The 19,918-nt window shown below is 37.9% G+C and overlaps 1 protein-coding gene across 3 annotated transcripts in view; it reads left to right on the plus strand.

Annotated features, from left to right (window-relative positions):
* ARHGAP42 (Rho GTPase activating protein 42) overlaps positions 1-19,918 on the plus strand; it is a 264,527-nt gene that overhangs the window by 180,802 nt on the left and 63,807 nt on the right. For all 3 annotated transcript variants that reach the window (XM_036902815.2, XM_057490759.1, XM_036902817.2), the window contains one exon: positions 15,628-15,729. In XM_036902815.2, coding sequence (XP_036758710.1) covers positions 15,628-15,729 — 102 coding nt within the window. The remainder of the gene's footprint in view (positions 1-15,627; positions 15,730-19,918) is intronic.

The raw sequence follows: 19,918 nt of genomic DNA on the forward strand, positions 1-19,918 counted from the left end.
TTTTGAAATACAGAAATGGAAGAAAATTTTGAAATATGTTGTGGTGGCAAAAATCATAGAACTTATGGATGTAGATGCTTAGGGCAAGAGAAGAGTTTGAGAGAATGTCAGGTTTCTGCATCCTAGTTCATGGAATAATCATAAACTCTTCTGTGTTTTCTATCTAGAAAGCTCAGTCATCCTTCATGCCTGCTGTCACTCCTCACAACCATAGAGTCACCAAGTCATGGAAGATTCCTTGAATCAGTACTTCTGTACTTCCTCCTGTATTTTCTTAATTCAGGCCCCAGTCATCTCTTTCCTGCACCTCCCCTGTCAAATGCTTTTTATATTTTTCTACCAGAGGAATCCCCTTTAAGGTAAATCCAATCTTTCTCTGCCCCTCAACCTCCCTAAAAATTTCCAGATGTAAACATAAAGTACCATGTCTAGGGTCTAAAACTTTTCAGGATGTACAGAAATGTTATTATTTGGTAGCCATAATTCACCTGCCAGATTGCCTTTTTGCACTCGGATGTAGTCTAATAATTTTTGGTCCTAGCTCATGCTTTGGTTTACATTGATCATGATTGGTCACCCCTGCCTGACTGGTGCATTTTACTGTTTTTCTTTTGCTTTGTCTCTTTCCCACACTAAAACTATGAGGCCCTCAAGCATAAGCAGTATATCTTGACCATGTAAGTGCTGTAGTGTGCTGGCTACTCAGTATTCATTTAATGAATGAATCAGAAACTTTAGGGGGAAAAGTAGCCTTTCTTATATGATCTCTAGAGAAATTCACTAAAGAAAAAAAATATAGTAAGATGCCCTCAACCAAAAGCCCCATATAATATGGGCAGACACCCAACAAGTTGCAACAATGTGGGTACCTAAATGATAAGCCTTTCATTTTGTGTATTTTGAACTAGCATGGTTTGGGGAGCTAGTGCGTCCTGGGAGTAGTCAATCTATTGTTCTGAAAGTGGATATTTTGACTGGTAGCTCCTTGTTTGTATCAGATTATAACCAGTAGTAGTCTGCTCCTTGAATATTATATTTGCTAATTAATCAGTTGTGCCATACTAACTCAAGTTGTGAAAAGTGCTAGAGGCTTATCTCTAATTCACATTGTAAAGTCTGGTGTTCTGGGCCTGTATTTAGAAAGTATAATAAAGAGAAGGCATCCTTTTAAATACAAATGGAACCAGTTATATATCTGTCCAGAGTCAAATGAAGAAAATGACATTCACAAAGAAGTCCTTACAGTTGCTTCTCAAGAAGTCTTAAAATGTCAAGTTTCTAGTCACCATAATTCCCAAGCACTGTCACGTTAGCTATTGATTTCTGTCTGCCCTTCAGATAGAGGCACATTTTATTTCTGGTTTTCAAACATCCTCTGTGACTGAGCTCTCAGGAAGATCACTGGCTCACTTGGTCACATGTGTTCATTGTTATTACCTCATGTCTACCAGCAAGTCAGGTATACCAAGTAGTCTAAAAATTCTTCCCTACTTCAAACCTAAATATCTCAGATCCAGTCCATTTCCTTCTGCTGTTTCCTCAGCTGGAGACAGAGAACAGGTGGTCACCATGTGACATACTTGGATTTTACAAGCAACTAAAAGAACTTGGAAGTTATTTCTTTTGCTTCAGATTTCCCTCCTGGTGCTCATCATGTGCTCACCAGAATGCCAGGAGCCTTTGAATAGTGTGATTTCCATGGATAGTTGAGGCAGCGTTTTATGAGAAATGACAGAATCCTTATTCAGGCAACATTGCTCTTTAGAGAAACATTTTGGTGTGTGTGTGTGTGTGTGTGGTTATGGGGCTAATTAGGACTTTTGGATCTTAGAATTATAAGTTTTATCTTTATGTTATTATAAACTAATTTTATTCAGATGTTCCAGTCTTTGGTTGAAGTTGTGCTTCATGATATGAAGAGAGAATATTTGGAGTATAGGAAAAGACAACCCCTATTCTTAGCCTTTACACTAAAGGGAACTTTTAACTTTAGAGTATTGTTAATAATACATAAAATAGATTGTTAGGCTAAGACTTTCTTTTCACTTATTTGAAATGACCACAGTGAATGAACAAAAGGCCATAAATAAGAATTAAAGTGAAGAAAACCTTAGAATCACAAATAATTGACAAACAGTAGCTATGGTTACTCTATTAGTTTAATTAACTGAAAGAAAATTCATGTATCAATTAATATAAAATTTAACTTCCTTTGAGAAATCCATGTCTTTGGAGATTATTTGAATCTATGTAAACCACAATACTTAAATATTATTCATGTTGATCATTGTGTTAATAGTGGGAAGGAACAATAATACAAATTAGTAGTAGGAATAATTTTGAACGTTTTGTTACCAAAGAACTAAGCTTTTAAGAATTACTTTGGATAATTCTAATTAGTAAATTTCCTAGTAAAGAATAACTGTATTTGTTAATTGGTATATACCACACACCTGATTGAAAAATTTGAGTTTCTCTCATTGTTCATTTTCATAACTTGGTTAGGTCTCAAAACTGGATTTGAGATCATCATTAAAAACATTTGTTAACTTTTTTTTTTTTTTTTTTTAAGAAATAATCAGTTGCTTCATGCCTAGGACTTAAGCCCACATTTTGTTAGCCAAAGTCTATTTTTCTTTCCTCTGGTATTCTTTGATAATGTAAGAAAGAATTAAGCATTGTTTGAGAGTGGCAATTTTGACTTTTAGAATGCTTATATTCCAGTGAGAATAAGAGATTTATCAGGTATCCACACTTATCTTTTGAAGAATTGTCTGACTGTATCGTGCCAGTATATCATCCTTCAGTGTATTTAAATTTAACAGGTTCAGTTGCGACCAGTCTGCACTTAGTGGGCGTAATTGTCAGCAGAGCCCAGACATCAGGGAGTTGTGGGAACGGCAGTGTGGGCGACTTCACAAAGGGCCAGATGGGGACCCTAGACTACACAGACTGCGCTTCACAAGCTTTTCATTCCGTTTATATAACAAAGGAGCTTTTTGATTATAAAGCAACAGTGATGTGCAGCTAATTAAACCTCAGGCACAAACAGCACTGAGTGCTGAAGTCCATAGTAAAGTCATGTTCTTTTAGAAATATATATTTTTGTGAATGGATTGAGATTTGTTAAGTGTGCGGCTTTTAAGATACGAGACTTGAAAGTAGCCACGTGGCTGCACGACTACTCAGCCTGTGCATTTAACTACTGAGATGACGATTTCCAATGCCAGCAACCTTGGGGACGTTTTCTTTCCCTTAAGCTTTTCATTGTTCTCAGAAGTTCATGTGAAATTTTCTGGATGAGATTTCTCCACTGGAGTCTAAAACCCCAAGCCAAATAAGGAGCTGCTAAGATAGTACTAAGGGGAAGTGTTACTAGGTGTTTCTCTTACAATCCCCATGTAGGTGTTTATCCTGTTGCACCTGGCAGGCATGGGGGTGGTTTCCCGCTTGCAGGGCCTCACCACCGGTAACCAACCCTCTGCGGTATTTCTCATGGTGGCTGTGTATAACGGCTTATGTACAGCAACTTCCGAAAAATAACCATGTTTGTGCTTTAAGTAATCAACTACTTCTTCATATGCTCCTTGCTTTCAGGCTGTTTAAGCTGAAATCATGGAATCCAATTCTGTTTTATGACAGGTAAATTGACCCAAGACCCCAGAGTGACACACCTGAGCAATAAAACCACAGGGAAAGTGGTAACTATGTGACGGTGTTTACTGAGTTGGGTAGCTGTGATTCACTCATTCAGCAGCTACACACTGAACCTTTTTTATGTGGAAAGTACCAGGTTAGCTTATCATCTATCTAGTCCAGGATTTCTCAACCTCCACATTATTAACATGTCGGTCTGAATCAATCAAATCAATCAGTCGGAATCAATATCTCTTTCTGTCTCACCTTTATCTGGGGGACCCTCTCAATCTTGTTGTGCAAATTAGACCTTAGATAGAAATACCTGCATAGGCAATTTTTTTTCCTGGAACTCTTCTTAGAAAAGCACAATTCTTTTTATAAGAAAGTATCCCAGAGTCAAAGGTCAAGGACAGAAGTGCAGAACAAGTGAGCAGAGAGGGCATTCTCCAGCACAGATTCAACCCTGTCCTTCCCCTCGTGAGAGGATAAGTTGCAGGAAGAGGAGTACCGGGTAGTTTTTGGAAGGCTTCTAGACATTCCCCCAGTGCTTCTGTTTCTATTCACTGACCAAAACTTAGTCACATGGACTCACCCGATTGCTTGGAGATTGGGAAATGTACTCTTTATTCTTAGTAGCTGTGATCCCTGCTACAAGATAGAGGTTCTAGGACTGGAAGAAGTTATGGAGCTCTCTCTGTCAAAGGGGCTTCTGATAAAAGCAGTAGAAATAAAGAGTCGCATGAGCTAATGCTCAGGAGTGGGTGGCTTTTAGCGTTGGCTCACACAGCTGTTTCTGGCATTCACCAAGGCACTTCAGTAGTTTGGGTGGTGGGTCATTTCCCCTTGACATTGAATCTGTAGCAGTGGTGCTGTCCATGCTCGTTCTGAGGAAGGTCTTGTGTTTTAGTCCATGCTCCACCCTTTTGCTTGTTGTGTGGCCTATCATTAATTTCGCTTTTTACATTGTATGATGTGGGCATCATAACAGTACATTATTTCTTTCCTAACTGTAAGCATGATCTTCCTGAAAGGTCTGTGATAGCTGAACACACAGTATCAGCTTGAGAGAACAAGGCTGTAACTGAGTCTGCAAATCTCTTGATGATGTTGTATTATTATCATAAAGTCATTACGGTAGCACACTCGGAAAGGATTGTCTTTTAGTCTTATCTTGGGAGTGAGTGTACTAGTACTGGGCCCAGTTCATGCTCCCCCCAGGCACTTAGGGCTGGCTCAGTTGATAACCCCAGCCTGTGACTGTCACCTCCTCTCCCTCAAACATGATCAGGACGTAGTTCCGGCCGGGTCCTCACCACTCTGCCTCAGTGGTACGCGAGCAGCTGTGCAGCCCAGGCTCAGCAGCAACTCCATCACATCTGTGCTCTTGATGGAGTGACACTGGGGGCCTGGGGCCCTGGGATCTGGCCTCTCCCACAACTGCTGGCTGGGTCAGATGACAATCAGAGTTCCTACTCCAAGGGGTGAATTTCGACCAATTATGGGAAGGAACTGGCTGATAAATCTTGCTTCCTCCTTGCTTATACAGTGTTGTCCTGAGGAGTGTTATGTGAAGCTTGAATGGAGATGTGCCTTCTGCCTGAGCATCTGGTCTGTTTCCTCCTGCTTCTGTGCTTAGTTCATTAATGAGCACATGTATTTCCTTCCTTCTCTCCATGCCTGTCTTCCCCTTTCCCCTCTTCATCCCCAAGGATTGCATGTAAGCTGTGATAGGCAAGCCTTGCCCCAGGTTCTGTTTCCTAGGGATTTTAAAGGGAATTGTATCAATATAATAAAATTAATTTCCACTTGTTACGGCTTTCACCCCAGAAGTTCATGAAAAATCGCTTTGCTTCAGTCAGATACAGTACTTTTCATAAGCAGTCTTTATCTCTCTTTTGTCTCTCCATGTTTGCTCTTCCTTCCATATTATCAATACTTTTTGAGTGTTGTGACTAAGGTTTTTATTTCTTCAAGCCCTCTGTCATTAAGAACAGAGACATTTGAATTCTGGTCATGAAGAAAAGCTTTGGGTTCCCTTTAATTAAGAAATCCCTAAACTCACCCAGAGTAATTTTCCAAATGTTCTGCCTGGTGTGCAGAGTTGTGTAACCTTAATTTTATCCACGATGCCATGCCAGAACTTGTAAGACTGTGGCCACTCCAGACACTATACGCAGTCCTGATTCCAACCTTCCCAGTCTCTCCACAGTCTAAGAGAAGATTGACAGTTGAAACAATCAAAAAACATTCAGGAGCATATCTATTCCAAGGACTAAATAAGTCACCTCTTCTTCCTACTCTTCACATCTTTCAACCCCTTTCTTCCCTTTGTCCCCATTTCATCTGTTCTCTTTATTGTTTTTCACTGCTGTAAGTCTCCCCCTAAGCAGTGTTTTTGCTGCATCCCACAAATTTCAATAGGTTATATTTTCATTTTTATTTAGTTCAAAATATTTTAAATCTTTCTTGACTTCTCTGAATCCATGTGTCATTTAGAAGTGTGTTGTTTAACCGCTAGTCTTTTGTGATTTTCTGGCTGTATGATGATTCCTAGCTTAATTCCATTGTGGCCTGAGAACAGACATGGTATGATTTCTATTCTTTTAAATTTGCTGAGGTATGTTTCGCAGTCCAGAAGGTAGCCTACCTTGGTGATGGTTCCGCGTGAGCTTGGGAAGAATGTGTCACCTGTTGGACGTGGTAGTCTGTAAACGTCCTTTATATCCAGTTGACTGGTGCTGTTGAGTTCAGCTGTGGTCCCACTGAGTTCCTGCGTGCTCGACCTGTCCATTTCTAACAGATGGGTTTTGGAGTCCCAACTCTGGATTCATCTTTGTTTTCTTGCAGTTCTGTCAGCTTTTGACTCACAGTTTAATTGTCTGTTATTAGGCTCATATATGCAGTAAGAATTGTTATGTCTTCCTGAAGAACTAACCATTTTTATCATTATGTAATGCCTGTCTATATCCCTGATAATTTTCTTTGCTTTGAAGTCTGCTCTGTCTGAAATTAATAGTCACTCTTCCTATCTTTTGGTTAGTGTTAGCCTAGGATATTTTTCTGTATCCCTTTCCTTGTAATACCTATCTACATTTAAAGTTGGTTTCTTATAGACAGCATGTAATTGGGTCTTGTTTTTTGATCCACTATAACAATCCTCTGTGTTTATTGGTGTATTTAGACCACTGATGCTAAAAGTGATTGTTGATATAGTTGGACTAATAGCTACCATATTCACTTTTGTTTTCTATTTCTTGTCCTTGTTCTTTTATGCCTTTTTCTGTCTTCCACTCTTTTTCTGCCTTTTGTGGTTTTTAATTGACAGTTTACATGATTTCATTTTCTCTCCTTTCTTAGCATATCAGTTATACTTTTTAGAAACTTCTTTTAGTGGTTGCCCTAGAGTTTTCAATATACATTTACAGTTGATCCAAATCCACTTTTAGGTAATGCTATACTACTTCACAGGTAGTACAAATACCTTATAATAACAAACTTCTCCTAATTTCTCCCTCCTGTCCCTTACATTACTACTGTCATTCATTTTACTTTAACATAAGCATATATACATTAGCAACAGAATCAAATACATTTTCACTGTTAAACAAACTGTTATCTGTTACTCCGTTAAGACTAAGAAAAATTAAAGTTTTTATTTTACCTTCATTTATTCCTTCTCTGATGCTCTTTATACTGTAGATCTGAGTTGCGACTATATCATTCAACTAATTCCATCTCTGTGAAGAGCTTCTTTTAACATTTTTTACTTTGTTATTGCCACCGACACCTCTTCCTTCTTCTCCTTCCTTTTGTAGTTGTCCCATAGTTCTTGGATGATGTTCTGTTTTTCAGTGTTTTTTTCTCTCTGCCTTTCGATTTTGGAAGTTTCTATTGACAAATATTCAAACTCAGAGAGTCTTTCCTAAGCCATGACCAGTTTACTAATGAGCTCATCAAAGACATTCTTTATTTCAAACTTTAGCTGTGTTTTTTATCTCAAGCATTTCTTTTTCATTTTTAGAATTTCCATCTCTGCTGACATTACCCATCTATTTTTGCATGTGTTCAACTCTTTCCTTTGGAGCCCCTCACGTATTAATCATAGTTGCAAAAAAAATTTTTGGTCTGAAAATGCTACCATTCCTGCCATATCAAGCTCTGATTCTGATACTTGGTTTGCCTCTTCGAGCTCTGTTTTGCACTGTAGTATGTCCTCTGATGTTTTCTTCAGAGCCAGGCATGATGTGCTCAGTAAAAGGAACCCCTGTAAATAGGCTGAGTGATAGGGTGGTGAGGTATGACAGGAGGAGTGGTAGTCTGTAGTCCTTTGGCGAGGTCTGCCTTTTACTGAGCCTGTGCCCCAGGACTGTAAACTGGAGCAGTGCCCTCTGCCTACTTTAGGTGAGCCAGAATGCTTAGAGGGGCTAGAGCTGGGTACTTGCTTTCCCCCAGGTCTGTTAAGTTGTGATAAAATAGTAATAGGTAGGAGCTGGTAAAATAAGTTTCTCATAAGGACAGAAGAACAGAATGCCCTGGCATATTCGAAATGGTTCATTTCCCCACTTGTTGTAGGAAACAGGAGGGGTTTTTCTTCAGTCTTCACTATTAGAACCTTGTAGAGCTCCTGGAAGTAAAACTAATCAAACTGTAGGGGCCCCTGTGTGAGTGGGCCCCCCTGGAGTTCTTACCTCCCAGACCTGTCCCCACTGAGCGTCTGGCAATTCTCCAATTACAGTACAGGTTTTCCTGCGCAGTACGGATATCCAAGGGGATTTCTGCTCTGGTAAATTATGATTCTCTGAATCTTCCTGGCTGGCTCTCTCAATTTGGGGGCCATAGTTTGCCTTGTGACATCATTAGTCTGATGGATTCAAGAAGATCTATTAATTTTTCAGTTTGTTTATATATTTTTACTTCTTGTTAGGACAGAATAGTAACTAAGCTCCCTGCATGCTGGACCAGAAACATGAAGTCCCTTCTTCTTTATCTCTTTTGTCCCCTCCCTCTTTTCATTCATTCTCTTTTTAAGGAGGAGGCATTAAAGTGAAGTGCTATAATTTTAATTTTCAGGCTGCTTCAGGGTACTTTTTAATGGGCAAACAATATGGACTTTGAAACTAGGCAATTGATTTTTGTTTGGTTATACACTCTGTCCATTAGAAGCAATGTGATCTCATTAAGATTACTTATCTGATAATGTTTTCATGTTTATGAAATGAAGAAAATTAGTCCTACCTTGTAAGGTTTGCCTCTGGAGATCAAATATGCAAACGACTTTGTAGCCATTTAAGAAAGTCTGGTTCCTTCTTTCAGTTTCCCTCAGCCTTGACCAATCTAAGCCTCAGTGCCAGTCACAAAATGGGTTTTAATAAAGGTTCAAATTACTTCGATTTAAGTAAAAAAATAATTTGTGAGTCAGTTGTCAACATACCCATAGAAAACTTTCTTTTCCCTGTATTCTAATTTCTGTCCCCTTCTTATACCCTCCCAACTTTTGTGTTTTTCCTCCTCCTGGTATTAATTCATCTCTCCAAGTTATTTCTCCTCTTCTCCTATCTTTAGGCTGAAATTATTATTGAAGACATACATAGTGTTTTAAAATAATATGCAATAGCTCATAAATCATAAAATCTTCCTTTTCCATTTCTCTTCTTCAAATCTCTAGTCTCCAAAGGCAACCACTTGTAATTGTTTAACCTGTTGTTTCACATGTACTTCCACTTTTCTAAATAATATACTAAATAATTAATAATACTAATGTTAAAATAATACTACTAATAAAAATACTAAATAATATACTAAAATTTCTAAATAATATACTCACTTTTATATTTCTTGCTTCAATTTTAGGCATTATTAGTTTACTAGGGCATTGGTAGCATCACAAGCCACTACTGCTCCATATATATTTCCCCTCCTTCCATCCTCTAAAGAAACAGTTAAGTCATATTTTTAATAACCAGTGGTCAGTGTTTGTTTAATACATTATATATATATATATATATATATATATATATATATATACACACACACACACATACAATATGATTATTCATAAGTCAGTCATACTAGGTTCTATGATTACATTTCCTTTCTTACATGCTTTTCCCCCAACAGTTAATAATTGTCTTACTTTTAAAATTTGCATAAAATTCTGTTCATAAATGTATGGATATTATTGCAAAACATATCTTTATATATTTGAACACATCAGATATCTTCATTTAATTTATTTTTTAAGACATGCCTCCTGGAACTCTCAACTGGTTGCTTAAAATTCATAGGGTTACTAGTCCATCTGGTTTTCATGGAAATCCATATTACCATTATCCCGAGAATTCCCTTTGCCTTTTTGCACCGTTGTTTTCCTAGATGCCGTGTCTTACTGCTCTGACTTCCTTCTTTACTTTGTGGAGCACGTCGCTCAGTGTCTCCCTGATAGAGGGTGCATAAGACCCTGTATCTTTGTACATGTTTTTATTCTACTCTATATCTAGATTGATAATTTGGATATAGAAATCTAGGTTGGGATTAATTACTCCCTAGAATTTTGAAGGCACTGCACCTTTATTTTATCATTTCCTGTGATGTTGTTTATTCATTGTTCTGATTTTTAGTGATTTTATATGACCTCTGTTTTTAGCTTTTCATTTTTGCCCATGGTTTTGTAATATTTTATTGTATGTCTTATGGGTATTTTCTCATTTCTCTTTGTACATATTGTGCCATTTTAATATAGAAACTTCTTTATCAGTTCTGGGAATTTTCATGTATTTTTTTCGAAAATCCCCTCATTACATTTTTTTCTTGTAGTAGTTCTATTAGTCAGATACTGGGTTTCCTGGTTGATCTCCTAATTTTCTTATCTTTCTTTGTCAACTTTCTTTTTTAGTTCATAGCCCCAGTGTATTCATTTACTCATACCTTATTCATATTTCCTTCCGTATATGGCAAATATTCTTATGAGTTGAATGTGTATATTTTTATGTTCTTATAAAATTGGTACCATTTTGTATGTATGGGTTTTTAATTTATGTAACTGAGTTTGTATTTATCAATTTTGTATGTTAGGTTTTTCACTCAGAATTGTTTTTTAGGTTCCAGCCACATGTAATAGTTCCTTCTTACTTCTGCCTAGCATTCCGTGATCTTCCCCCAATTCATTTTTTGTCAACAAATGAATATCATAGCTATCTTTCTGTTCCCATAGATGCATGCCCTTGTTCCGTTCCCTTATCTTTTCCGTGAGGATCATTTTGTGATGTACACCCAGGGCACACATATATGCCACTTAGTAGTGTGGCTTTTCTATTTAGGAAGGCTTCGTCCTGCAGTCTCACCAGCAGTACATAAAGGTTCCTGTATCTCCATGCACTCAACATGTAACATTATTTAACTTCCTAACTCTTGCTGGCATTTGATAGATACAATATGATATCTCAATATTTTTAATTTGATTTTCTCTCAATTACTAATGAGTTTTCAAAACTCTTCAAATGCTCATCATCCTAGTGGCTTTTCTCTTTTGTATCTTATTCCTTCATACCCTTCTCCCCTATTTGTTTGTTTTTCTGTCTTTCCAGTTTTGTAGGAGTTCTTTATAAAGACAAATATGAAAGTTTCAGTTCTTATTTGATCACCTGGTGGTGGTGGTGGTGGTGGTGGTGGTGGTGGTGGTTGGTGGTGAGGTTATTGGGAATGGGGGAGATGTGGTGAGTCATGCTGGTGAACTAGCCAGGAAGGAGCCCTTTGGGAATGTCGGCTTCAGCAGGTTGAGGAGGAGGGACTCCAGTGCGGGAGACGGTCGGGAGGCTGGGAATGGTTGGGTTCAGTCACCCACAGGAGGGTCATTGCTGCGTCAGCTATATGGAGATTCTCAACAGCCTGCGTTTCTGCATACCGGGAATTTCCGGGGCCTCAGGAAACTCCTACGCAGCATGTGGTTGGAATATCCTAGCATCTGGCCCTCCTTGGGTTTAAGAGATGGTGATGTCACTCCACGCTGCCATTCTAAGCAGTGAGTAAATCCCACCATCAGAAGAAGAAGGAGTCTGGCCAGGATTAGTATTCAGGAGTGTATCTTATTCTCTCAGTGCTGAGCACAGTGTCTGTTTATAAGAATTCCACATGTTTGAAAAAGAAATTTAGCTTTTGGTATTATTACTCTTCATATGACTATTTCTATGGTGCATTCACTTGAAGAATTTTTCAAAATATACATGTAGTGCTTATTTACCAATGATGACATAAATAGTTGTAAGGGAAGCTCTGCAATATCCTGTGTGACAATTATAGTATTGAAATTGTCTTAAAAATCTGATGCATAAATCTTAACTTGTTCAGTTTTTTAAAAAAGAAATACAGAAAATATTTTTTTCATATTATTTTCAGTAATTTATATCATGGTAACATGAAAATAAAAGTTGCTAAGACAGTTGCTTAAACAAAGCTTCACAGAAGTCTTACAGAAAAAATGCGATTAGAAAGCATTTTGAGAATTTGTGATTTTTCTGAATGTGGTAGTCTCATCTTTGGCTCCCTCTTGTGGTCTGGGGTGGCACTGGTTTGGCCTTGTTTTTAACAATTATATATAATTTAATCTTTTTTCTCTGCAAAATAGACCTATAGATTTTTTTTTTAATTTTTTATTAAGGTATGATTGATATACACTCTTATGCTCTTATGAAGGTTTCACATGAAAAAACAATGTGGTTACTACATTTACCCGTATTACCAAGTCCCCACCCATACCCCAATGCAGTCACTGTCCATTCAGTGCAGCAAGTTGCCGGAGAGCCACTATGTCCCTTCTCTGTGATACACTTAGACCTATAGTTTTTATAAATATTTAGACTCTTGTGTTGTTATACAACTTAGAGTAACAACTTAGAATAAAACTGACACTGGGAATTTTATTCACATTCCTTGCTTCAGTGTGGAAAATGGAGGTGTGGCTCGAAACTAAGTGATAATATCACTGTGCTCAGAGGAAATGCGTCTAGTTTGGAAAGCAAACTGATTGTACACCCAGAACTCACTTACACTTGTGCCAGCTATAATTGGGTTTGGGGACTAATTTGCTATTTTTGATGACCTATCTTAAAATTTTATAATACACACTCAAACATGTATCATGTATCTGTACATATATATGACTTCATTTTAAACAATTTAGTATAAATGCACTTACTGTGGATTAACAACATACCGTTATAATGTCTCCTTTTTGTTTTTTGTTTTTGTTTTTTTTTAGTCATGCTATGACAATAGGAAGTCAGTGATCACACACAGTATTTAGTAAACATTTATGGGTAATTTTTCCCTTCCCTCTGCAGCACTGGTTTCAGAGAAGATTCTTAGCTTGATATCCACATGTAACACAGTAGACAAGACGTAGCTGTTTGCTGTTAAGTTACTTAGTCCAAAGAAGACTTGGCTTGCGTGAGCAGTAAATCATGGCTTTTTACAGGGAGATGTGGGTTGCAAAGAGAAGTGTCCTTTGTTTTCCAGAACATGTTTCCCTAGATTATAGTTGTCCTTAATGTGGCATACTCCTTTAACTCAGCTCCTTAATTTTATGTTAAAACGTAGTATATTTTTGTTGTCTATAACTTTGGAACCTTTGAGTTGATTGCTTTTGCTGGCCCAGTAGTGTGATCGGCCAGGATTTGAATAAGGGTCCAGGAGGTGCTTCTGGGAATGATTATTGTATTGCCAGGAATGCTGGTGTGTTGGCACTGAATTAACATTTCCAAACAAAGGTAGAAGTGTAGTCACCATAGCTGAGTTCTTTTCTCCCGAACCAGTTTATTCTTCTATGCACAGTGAGAAATTTTAAGTGTAAAAGGAAAGTGAGGCAGTTCTGTGCACTCTACTATATATAATGCAGCTGGTTGCTTCCAGTGTTCATGTATCATCGGGACTAAGCTAAGGCCATTTGTGCAGAATTGTCCCTTGTATCATGGATATTGGTTTTTTGAGTAAGTGGAATGTGTGTGAGGGACTTTGGTGCCCAGTGTTGTAAGAGGAGGAACTTCATTAAATATTTATTAAGCACTCCGTCAAATATTCAATTTTAAGGAAAACAGGGTATATACATTAATTTCTCTACTACAGTGTAGAGCATGAACACTGTATGAAATCCTGTAAAGCTGTATGAGCATTCAAGAGGAAGAGAGAGCTGATGGGGAGGGAATTAGCTTTACTTGAGCTGGGTGCTTAAAGTAGTATAACTTGAATGCGTGAAAGTTGGAAGAAAAGAGCATTTATGTCATAGGAGAAGTGGCCTAGAGAGGGAATAAAAGGGCTCAAAAGGGCTAGTGAGAGAGCCTATTGGAAAGGTGAATTGAGCAGATCTGTCGTGGACATGAAACACCAGGTTAAAGAGTAACATGAATAAATCACGAAATGCCCACCCCGGTGTCTGTCCCAGCAGTGGGGAGGACACTCCCCCCACCCTGAGCCTGGACACCTCTGCTTCCTTTTGGGTCTGCTCTGCTACTCTGTGTTTTGTTAATGTGAGTTCCTTCGCAGAATCTTTTTGGATGGAAATGCCACTCTTTATTTAACAATTCTCTTTCTTTTTGTAGGACCACATTTTCTCCTTAAGTAATAAAATCTTTTGAAGATTTTGACTTGTTTTTTCTCATTTACCAGCATAATATTTTATTGTACATCATACTTCTTAAATAGCCTAAAAGTGACTTGAACATTTATAGCAGAACTCTACTTGCTTTTCCCCATTCAACAAAATTTTACCAGCTAACTTTCTGAAGTTCTATATAAGGAGCTAGATCATGATGGATTCTTGGAAATATAACTGAGGAGATAAAAAGTCCAGAAATGCCACTGGATCCAAATAGAATTACCTGTGCCTATTAACCTATACTTGACCACTTCAGATAGTGGGAAGAACAGGCCAGAAGCCTGCCTGCCTTCTCCCTTTTCCCCTCCTTCCCACCTCCTCCCATCCATACATACATTATTTTTATTTAACCTCCTCCAAATTCTTATGGACGTAATGAAAAAGCATTATGCATGACAGTCATATAATTTGTTAAAAATAACAAAGCCTGAATCTCTGATTGTGGGAAATAAGAATTTGCATTTTAAATAAGCTTAAAAATACTCGAATCTGATTTAAGTGGTCCAACAATTGCCCTTCCAGAAATACTGAAATCACTTCTTTGGCCAGTGAAATTTGAGTGTGGTTAACTAGTATTTATTTTATATGGACTCATAAATGGAAAAAGGCATACCTGGTGGATAACATATTTATAGTTGGAGAAGGTTATATGCCCAAGCATGTCCTATTCCACTTAGGATTTTATCCCATTGGCACATCTGTAGAAGCATGCTATAAGGTGAAAAGTAAAGTCACCCTCCACAACAGGCTAGCCGGGTAACAGCTACCCCTGTGCAACAGTGTCATTTTAGGGACACGCAAAGTTCAGCTAATAGTTATATTGAGTGTATATGATATACATTTTACTGATCCTTTTGATTTGACTTTTAACTGTCTTGTTTATTTCATGCTACCAGCATGTAAAAAGTCCATTTTCTTACATTTCAAGAATGAATTGTGAGAAATGTCAGGTGTCTTTTTGTGGCTGGGAAAGATTTCTTGAAAAGTGTCTGCGAGTGGTTCTCTAAATTGATTATAATTAGCTCATCTGAATCACCAAAAAGCATAAGAGAGACATTTCCTCTTGGTCTTATCCCAGACTTATTAGACCAGCATCTCTTGTTGAGAAAGCACTCAGTGATTTTCCTGTAGCCAGCCTGGTACCCTCTACACTATCGTTCCAAGATCATCTTTGGGAGCAGAATACATACTCATATGAATTGTGTTTCACATCCTTCTTCATCAAGTTTTGGTACTTGCTCAATCTTTATTAAGTAATTTTATTGTATGTCTGATGGGCATGGTAAAAATCAAGGTTTTCTTGATTCTCTAATTTGAATGTTGTTGTTACTGTTATCTCCTAGGATGGAAAGAAGAAGTTTGACAAGGAAAGTGAAAAATACTATTCTATTCTTGACAAACATTTAAATTTGTCTGCAAAGAAAAAGGAGTCTCATTTGCAAGAGGTAAGCTTTTCCTACTGAAATGTGGAAAGGGCAGTAACATTAAGGCTTGTGAAGTACAAATTCCCAAAGGTAGAAGTAAGTATCTCAGAATCTGCTGCTCTTTATAGAATAACAATGATAAGAATGGCTCACTTAATGAGTACTTACTGTGGGAAGGCAGTGTGCTGGGTATTTGACATGCCTTATGACGTTTAATATTAATACTTCCAAGTGAAAGATTAGTACTTCCTTCAACAGTGAGAAGACTTTTTTTCTTTTTCTGCTTGTTGGACATACTCTAAATTGCAGGATCTACCAGACTCATATTATAGCTTTTTAAAGGGCTGTAGACTCATCAGAGTCTTGGTCAGTATGAGAGATCACACTTAGATGTTGCTTAAACTATCTGTCAAGTATTTTAAAAAACAACTTTATCCTAGTCTTAAAGTCCTCTGAAGATATGTTTTAGTTTTTCCAGACTGCCTAACTCAGTATACTTGGCTTATTAGTGGTCCTCAGTCCCACAAGCTGTGGTAAAACAGAATATTTGTCCTGTATTTAGTTGGTGCCTGGAAAAACCTATTACATGATTAATAATGTTCTCCGCTCGCCCCATTTCACACACACACACGAGCACATTACTTCTGCCCCACGCGGCACAGCCCCCAGCAGAACAGAACATGGAGAGTGTGCCAATGTAGCTCCTCAGAGCACATAATGGAAATAAGGAAAGATGTGGCTTGCTTTTGTTTTTGTTCTCCTCTACCCTCCCAGGAATTAAACCTGTTGTACAAGATGCTGTCATACGTGTATTTAATTCTGTAGCGTGGCATCAAAAGTCATCTGCTCTGGTCCTTCTGTGGGCACCACGTTTATTAAATCGTTTTCGGAAAGACCCCTTTGCACCTCCTCACCTGCACTGCACAGCTGACTCGTATGCATTTTCTCATGGAAAATAAGTGGCTGCCCATTTCCAGAACTGAATTAGGGGTCAGCTTGTGTTGATAAAGTTTCAAGGCCATCAGTTAGATCATTGGAGTAAACAGAATTAGACACAGACTTGTCAAGATATAGACTTTACAGTAGATGAAAAGAAGTAGTATTTCATAAGTGAGTGGATTATTTCTTAAATATTAATTTAATTATTAAAGGGTAAATTGTTAGGGAATTTATACAACATAGGACACCGGATTGTTAGGGAATTTATACAACATAGGACACCGGATTATCATCTCTTATGTAAAAGATGTATTTGCAAATTGGTATGAAAAGAACAGTCTTCAGTGGAAAAATATGGAGTCAGAATATGAAAGGGCATTTCATCAAAGAACTATACAAAGAGTAATAAATATTGTAAGCTTCAATGTTGTATTAAAACAGAACAATAGCAGGATATTAATTTATTAAAAGATATATCCATTGTTAATGAAGTTATGGGAAACTGAGCATACTTTTGCTTTTCTGTTGGATACATTAAATCATTGAATCATTCTTGCGGTAAATTTGACAATATTTCAAAGATTTTAAATGTGCAAGATAATTGAACTTTCTATTGGCAGGAATTTACCCAAGATAAATTACCAGAGATAAACACAAAAATAAATTGTATAAATATGTCCCTCAAGGAGTTACTCACAATGCCAAAATTTAGAGACATCTCGAATGTTACAAAAGAATGGGGCAAATACATAGCTTGTACCAAATTGGAGTGTGACATGACTGTGAAAGCTTTATTTGGAAAATCTTTTAAGAGCATTTGGAAATATTCATTAGATAAAATGGGGGAGAGGGGAGCAAATTTAAACCAGAATGTATGGTATTATTCAGGTTTGCTTAAAAACAAGCTTTAATGTGTTACCTGTGAAAATATTAATGATGGAATTGCAGTTCCTATGGCCTTTACACTTCTCTGTTATAAAAATGATTAATGGGTAAACTTACAATAATGAATATGTATTATTATTATATTAAGTTTAAAAAAGTAAAGGGGGAAAATAATTCCTTTTAGAAGTCCAGATTTTGGTTTTCCATGTGTCGCAAAATACTCCTTCAGTGGTTTCCCTTATGCCCACCTCCCAAATGAGGGGGCTCCCTGAGGTTCTACCCTACATCTCTGTTCTTACCCTTCCCTGTGTCCCTGAAATCTCTTCTACCCCCACACTGTCTGTAACATCTTGATGAGTGTCTTCCATGTCACAATTTCATCATTCCTGGCCATCTTTGCACTGCCTGGCTGACTGGTTCCCCGGACTGCCGACTACCACTCCTGAGTGGGGCATGTGAAATCTCACCTATCACCATTTTCTCAAATATGCTGCTATTTCTCATTTTTTTAATTCTCTGTTAGTGCAGGTATTATCTGTTATATCAAACTTATCTTTGGCTTTTTTTCCCCCTTGCTTCTCATACCCATATCCTTTGACTTCTCTTCCTCACTTCTTTCTTCTCTGACTTACAGATATGCCAAACACTCTTACCCCTGTCAACTGAGAGGTCTCCTCGTCTTCGCATGCACCCAGCTCCACCATTTAATCAAGGATTCTACAGTGTTCACACTTTAATCTCCTTGAAATGCTGCTTTGACAAGTCAACACCTTCCTTAATCTTTTGCACTTTCTATAGGATAAAGTTTGCACTTATTCAGTCTTTTCTGCCTTAACTCTCACTTCTAACTGTTCCAAACCAAATCCTTTGATCTACTGAAGCATAACTTTTTCCTGACTGTATCCCCTCTTTCAAACTCTTTTCCTTTTAGCTCCATCTACTCTAAATGTCTCCATTCTTCAGAGTCCAGCTTAAATTTTCTCCTCTGGGAATGCTTTGACAAATAGCACCCAAGGCTTCTTCATCTCATTCATATTGTGAGAGCTTACTGTAGGTGGGGAAGAGTTTAGATATCTGAAGAACTATATGGTTTTCTTAAGAAATTAACTTGGATTCTTACTAGGATGACTGTAATATCCCCTTTGCCATGTAAAACACAGCTTATACCTATTATTCAGGCATAATTATGACTAGTGCTCCTCAGTTTTAAAAGCTTGGACAACAAATTGTATGGTTGTCCTACTTATTCAGTGTAAAATACATAGCAACAGAGCTGGTTGGTGAATAAGCAAGTGTCTGTTACTGAACCACACACTATGAGCTTAGGTACTAAAGGGATTCATCTTAAGTAAAAGAATGCCTTTCTAAATCTTATACTGTAAGAAATTAAGCTGTGGTATTCCTTTAGCTGTGTACATTCTGGATAACCTTTTGTTATATCAAATTTGGTTATCTAGATTGGAGACAGTGGAAAACATCTATAGCAAATGGTAATAGTCATCCTTTTTCTTGTTCTTCTCTTTTGATGAGATGGGATTATGCAGGGTAAATAAGTTCTTGAGGAAATGACTCAATACTCATGTCAGGGTCCCTGAGACCACTCCCAGGTTGGTGAATTGCTAGGCAGACTCATGACTGTGATTTATTATAGTGAAAGGATATATAGAAGAATCAGCAAAGGATGTATGGGGTAAAGCTGCCAAGAGCCCTCTCTGGGTGGAGACCAAAAAAAGCATATGTTTAACTCCCCCAGCTATGAGTTGTGACAACACGTGTGAAACGTTGTGTATTGGAAACTCATTATAGACTGAGTGCCCATGGTTTTTATTAGGGGCTGATCACACAGGTACCCTTTGCTTATCATGTACCCCGATTCCAGACTCCCAGAAGGAAAGCAGGTGTTGAAAATAAACCACATTGTTTGCACAAACAGAATAGCCACAGTGAGCTACACTTACCCATTAGGGTTGGGGGAACCTTCCTGAACCCACATCCCCACCTGCCAGCCAGGGACCAGTCTCGCAGGTGCACCTGTTAGTCGGTAGTGTTCAGGCCTACTGTGCGAATGACTTTTCTGTGTGGCTTTGTTGACCACAGATACTGTCTTAGGCCTTGAAGGTGTCTCTCAGCATGCTAGTTTGTTCCCATGTGCTCGCTGATACAATCAGTGACATTATCTTTTAAAGTAAAAAAAACCTTCAGAAATAACTTGTGGAATAGAAAGGTGTATCTGAGACTGAGATATCCTTGCATCTTTTACACCCCATGATGTACTGGATATTTCTCTCGGAGAGCCAATTTTCTCATCTCTTTCTAATGCCTCAGTGATGTTGAGTGTGTGGTTTGGAACTGGCTATCTGGGGAATAATTAACCAGTAAATACTGC

Source organism: Manis pentadactyla, chromosome 13 (genome assembly GCF_030020395.1).
Source record: "Manis pentadactyla isolate mManPen7 chromosome 13, mManPen7.hap1, whole genome shotgun sequence".
NCBI classification, from domain to species: domain Eukaryota; kingdom Metazoa; phylum Chordata; class Mammalia; order Pholidota; family Manidae; genus Manis; species Manis pentadactyla.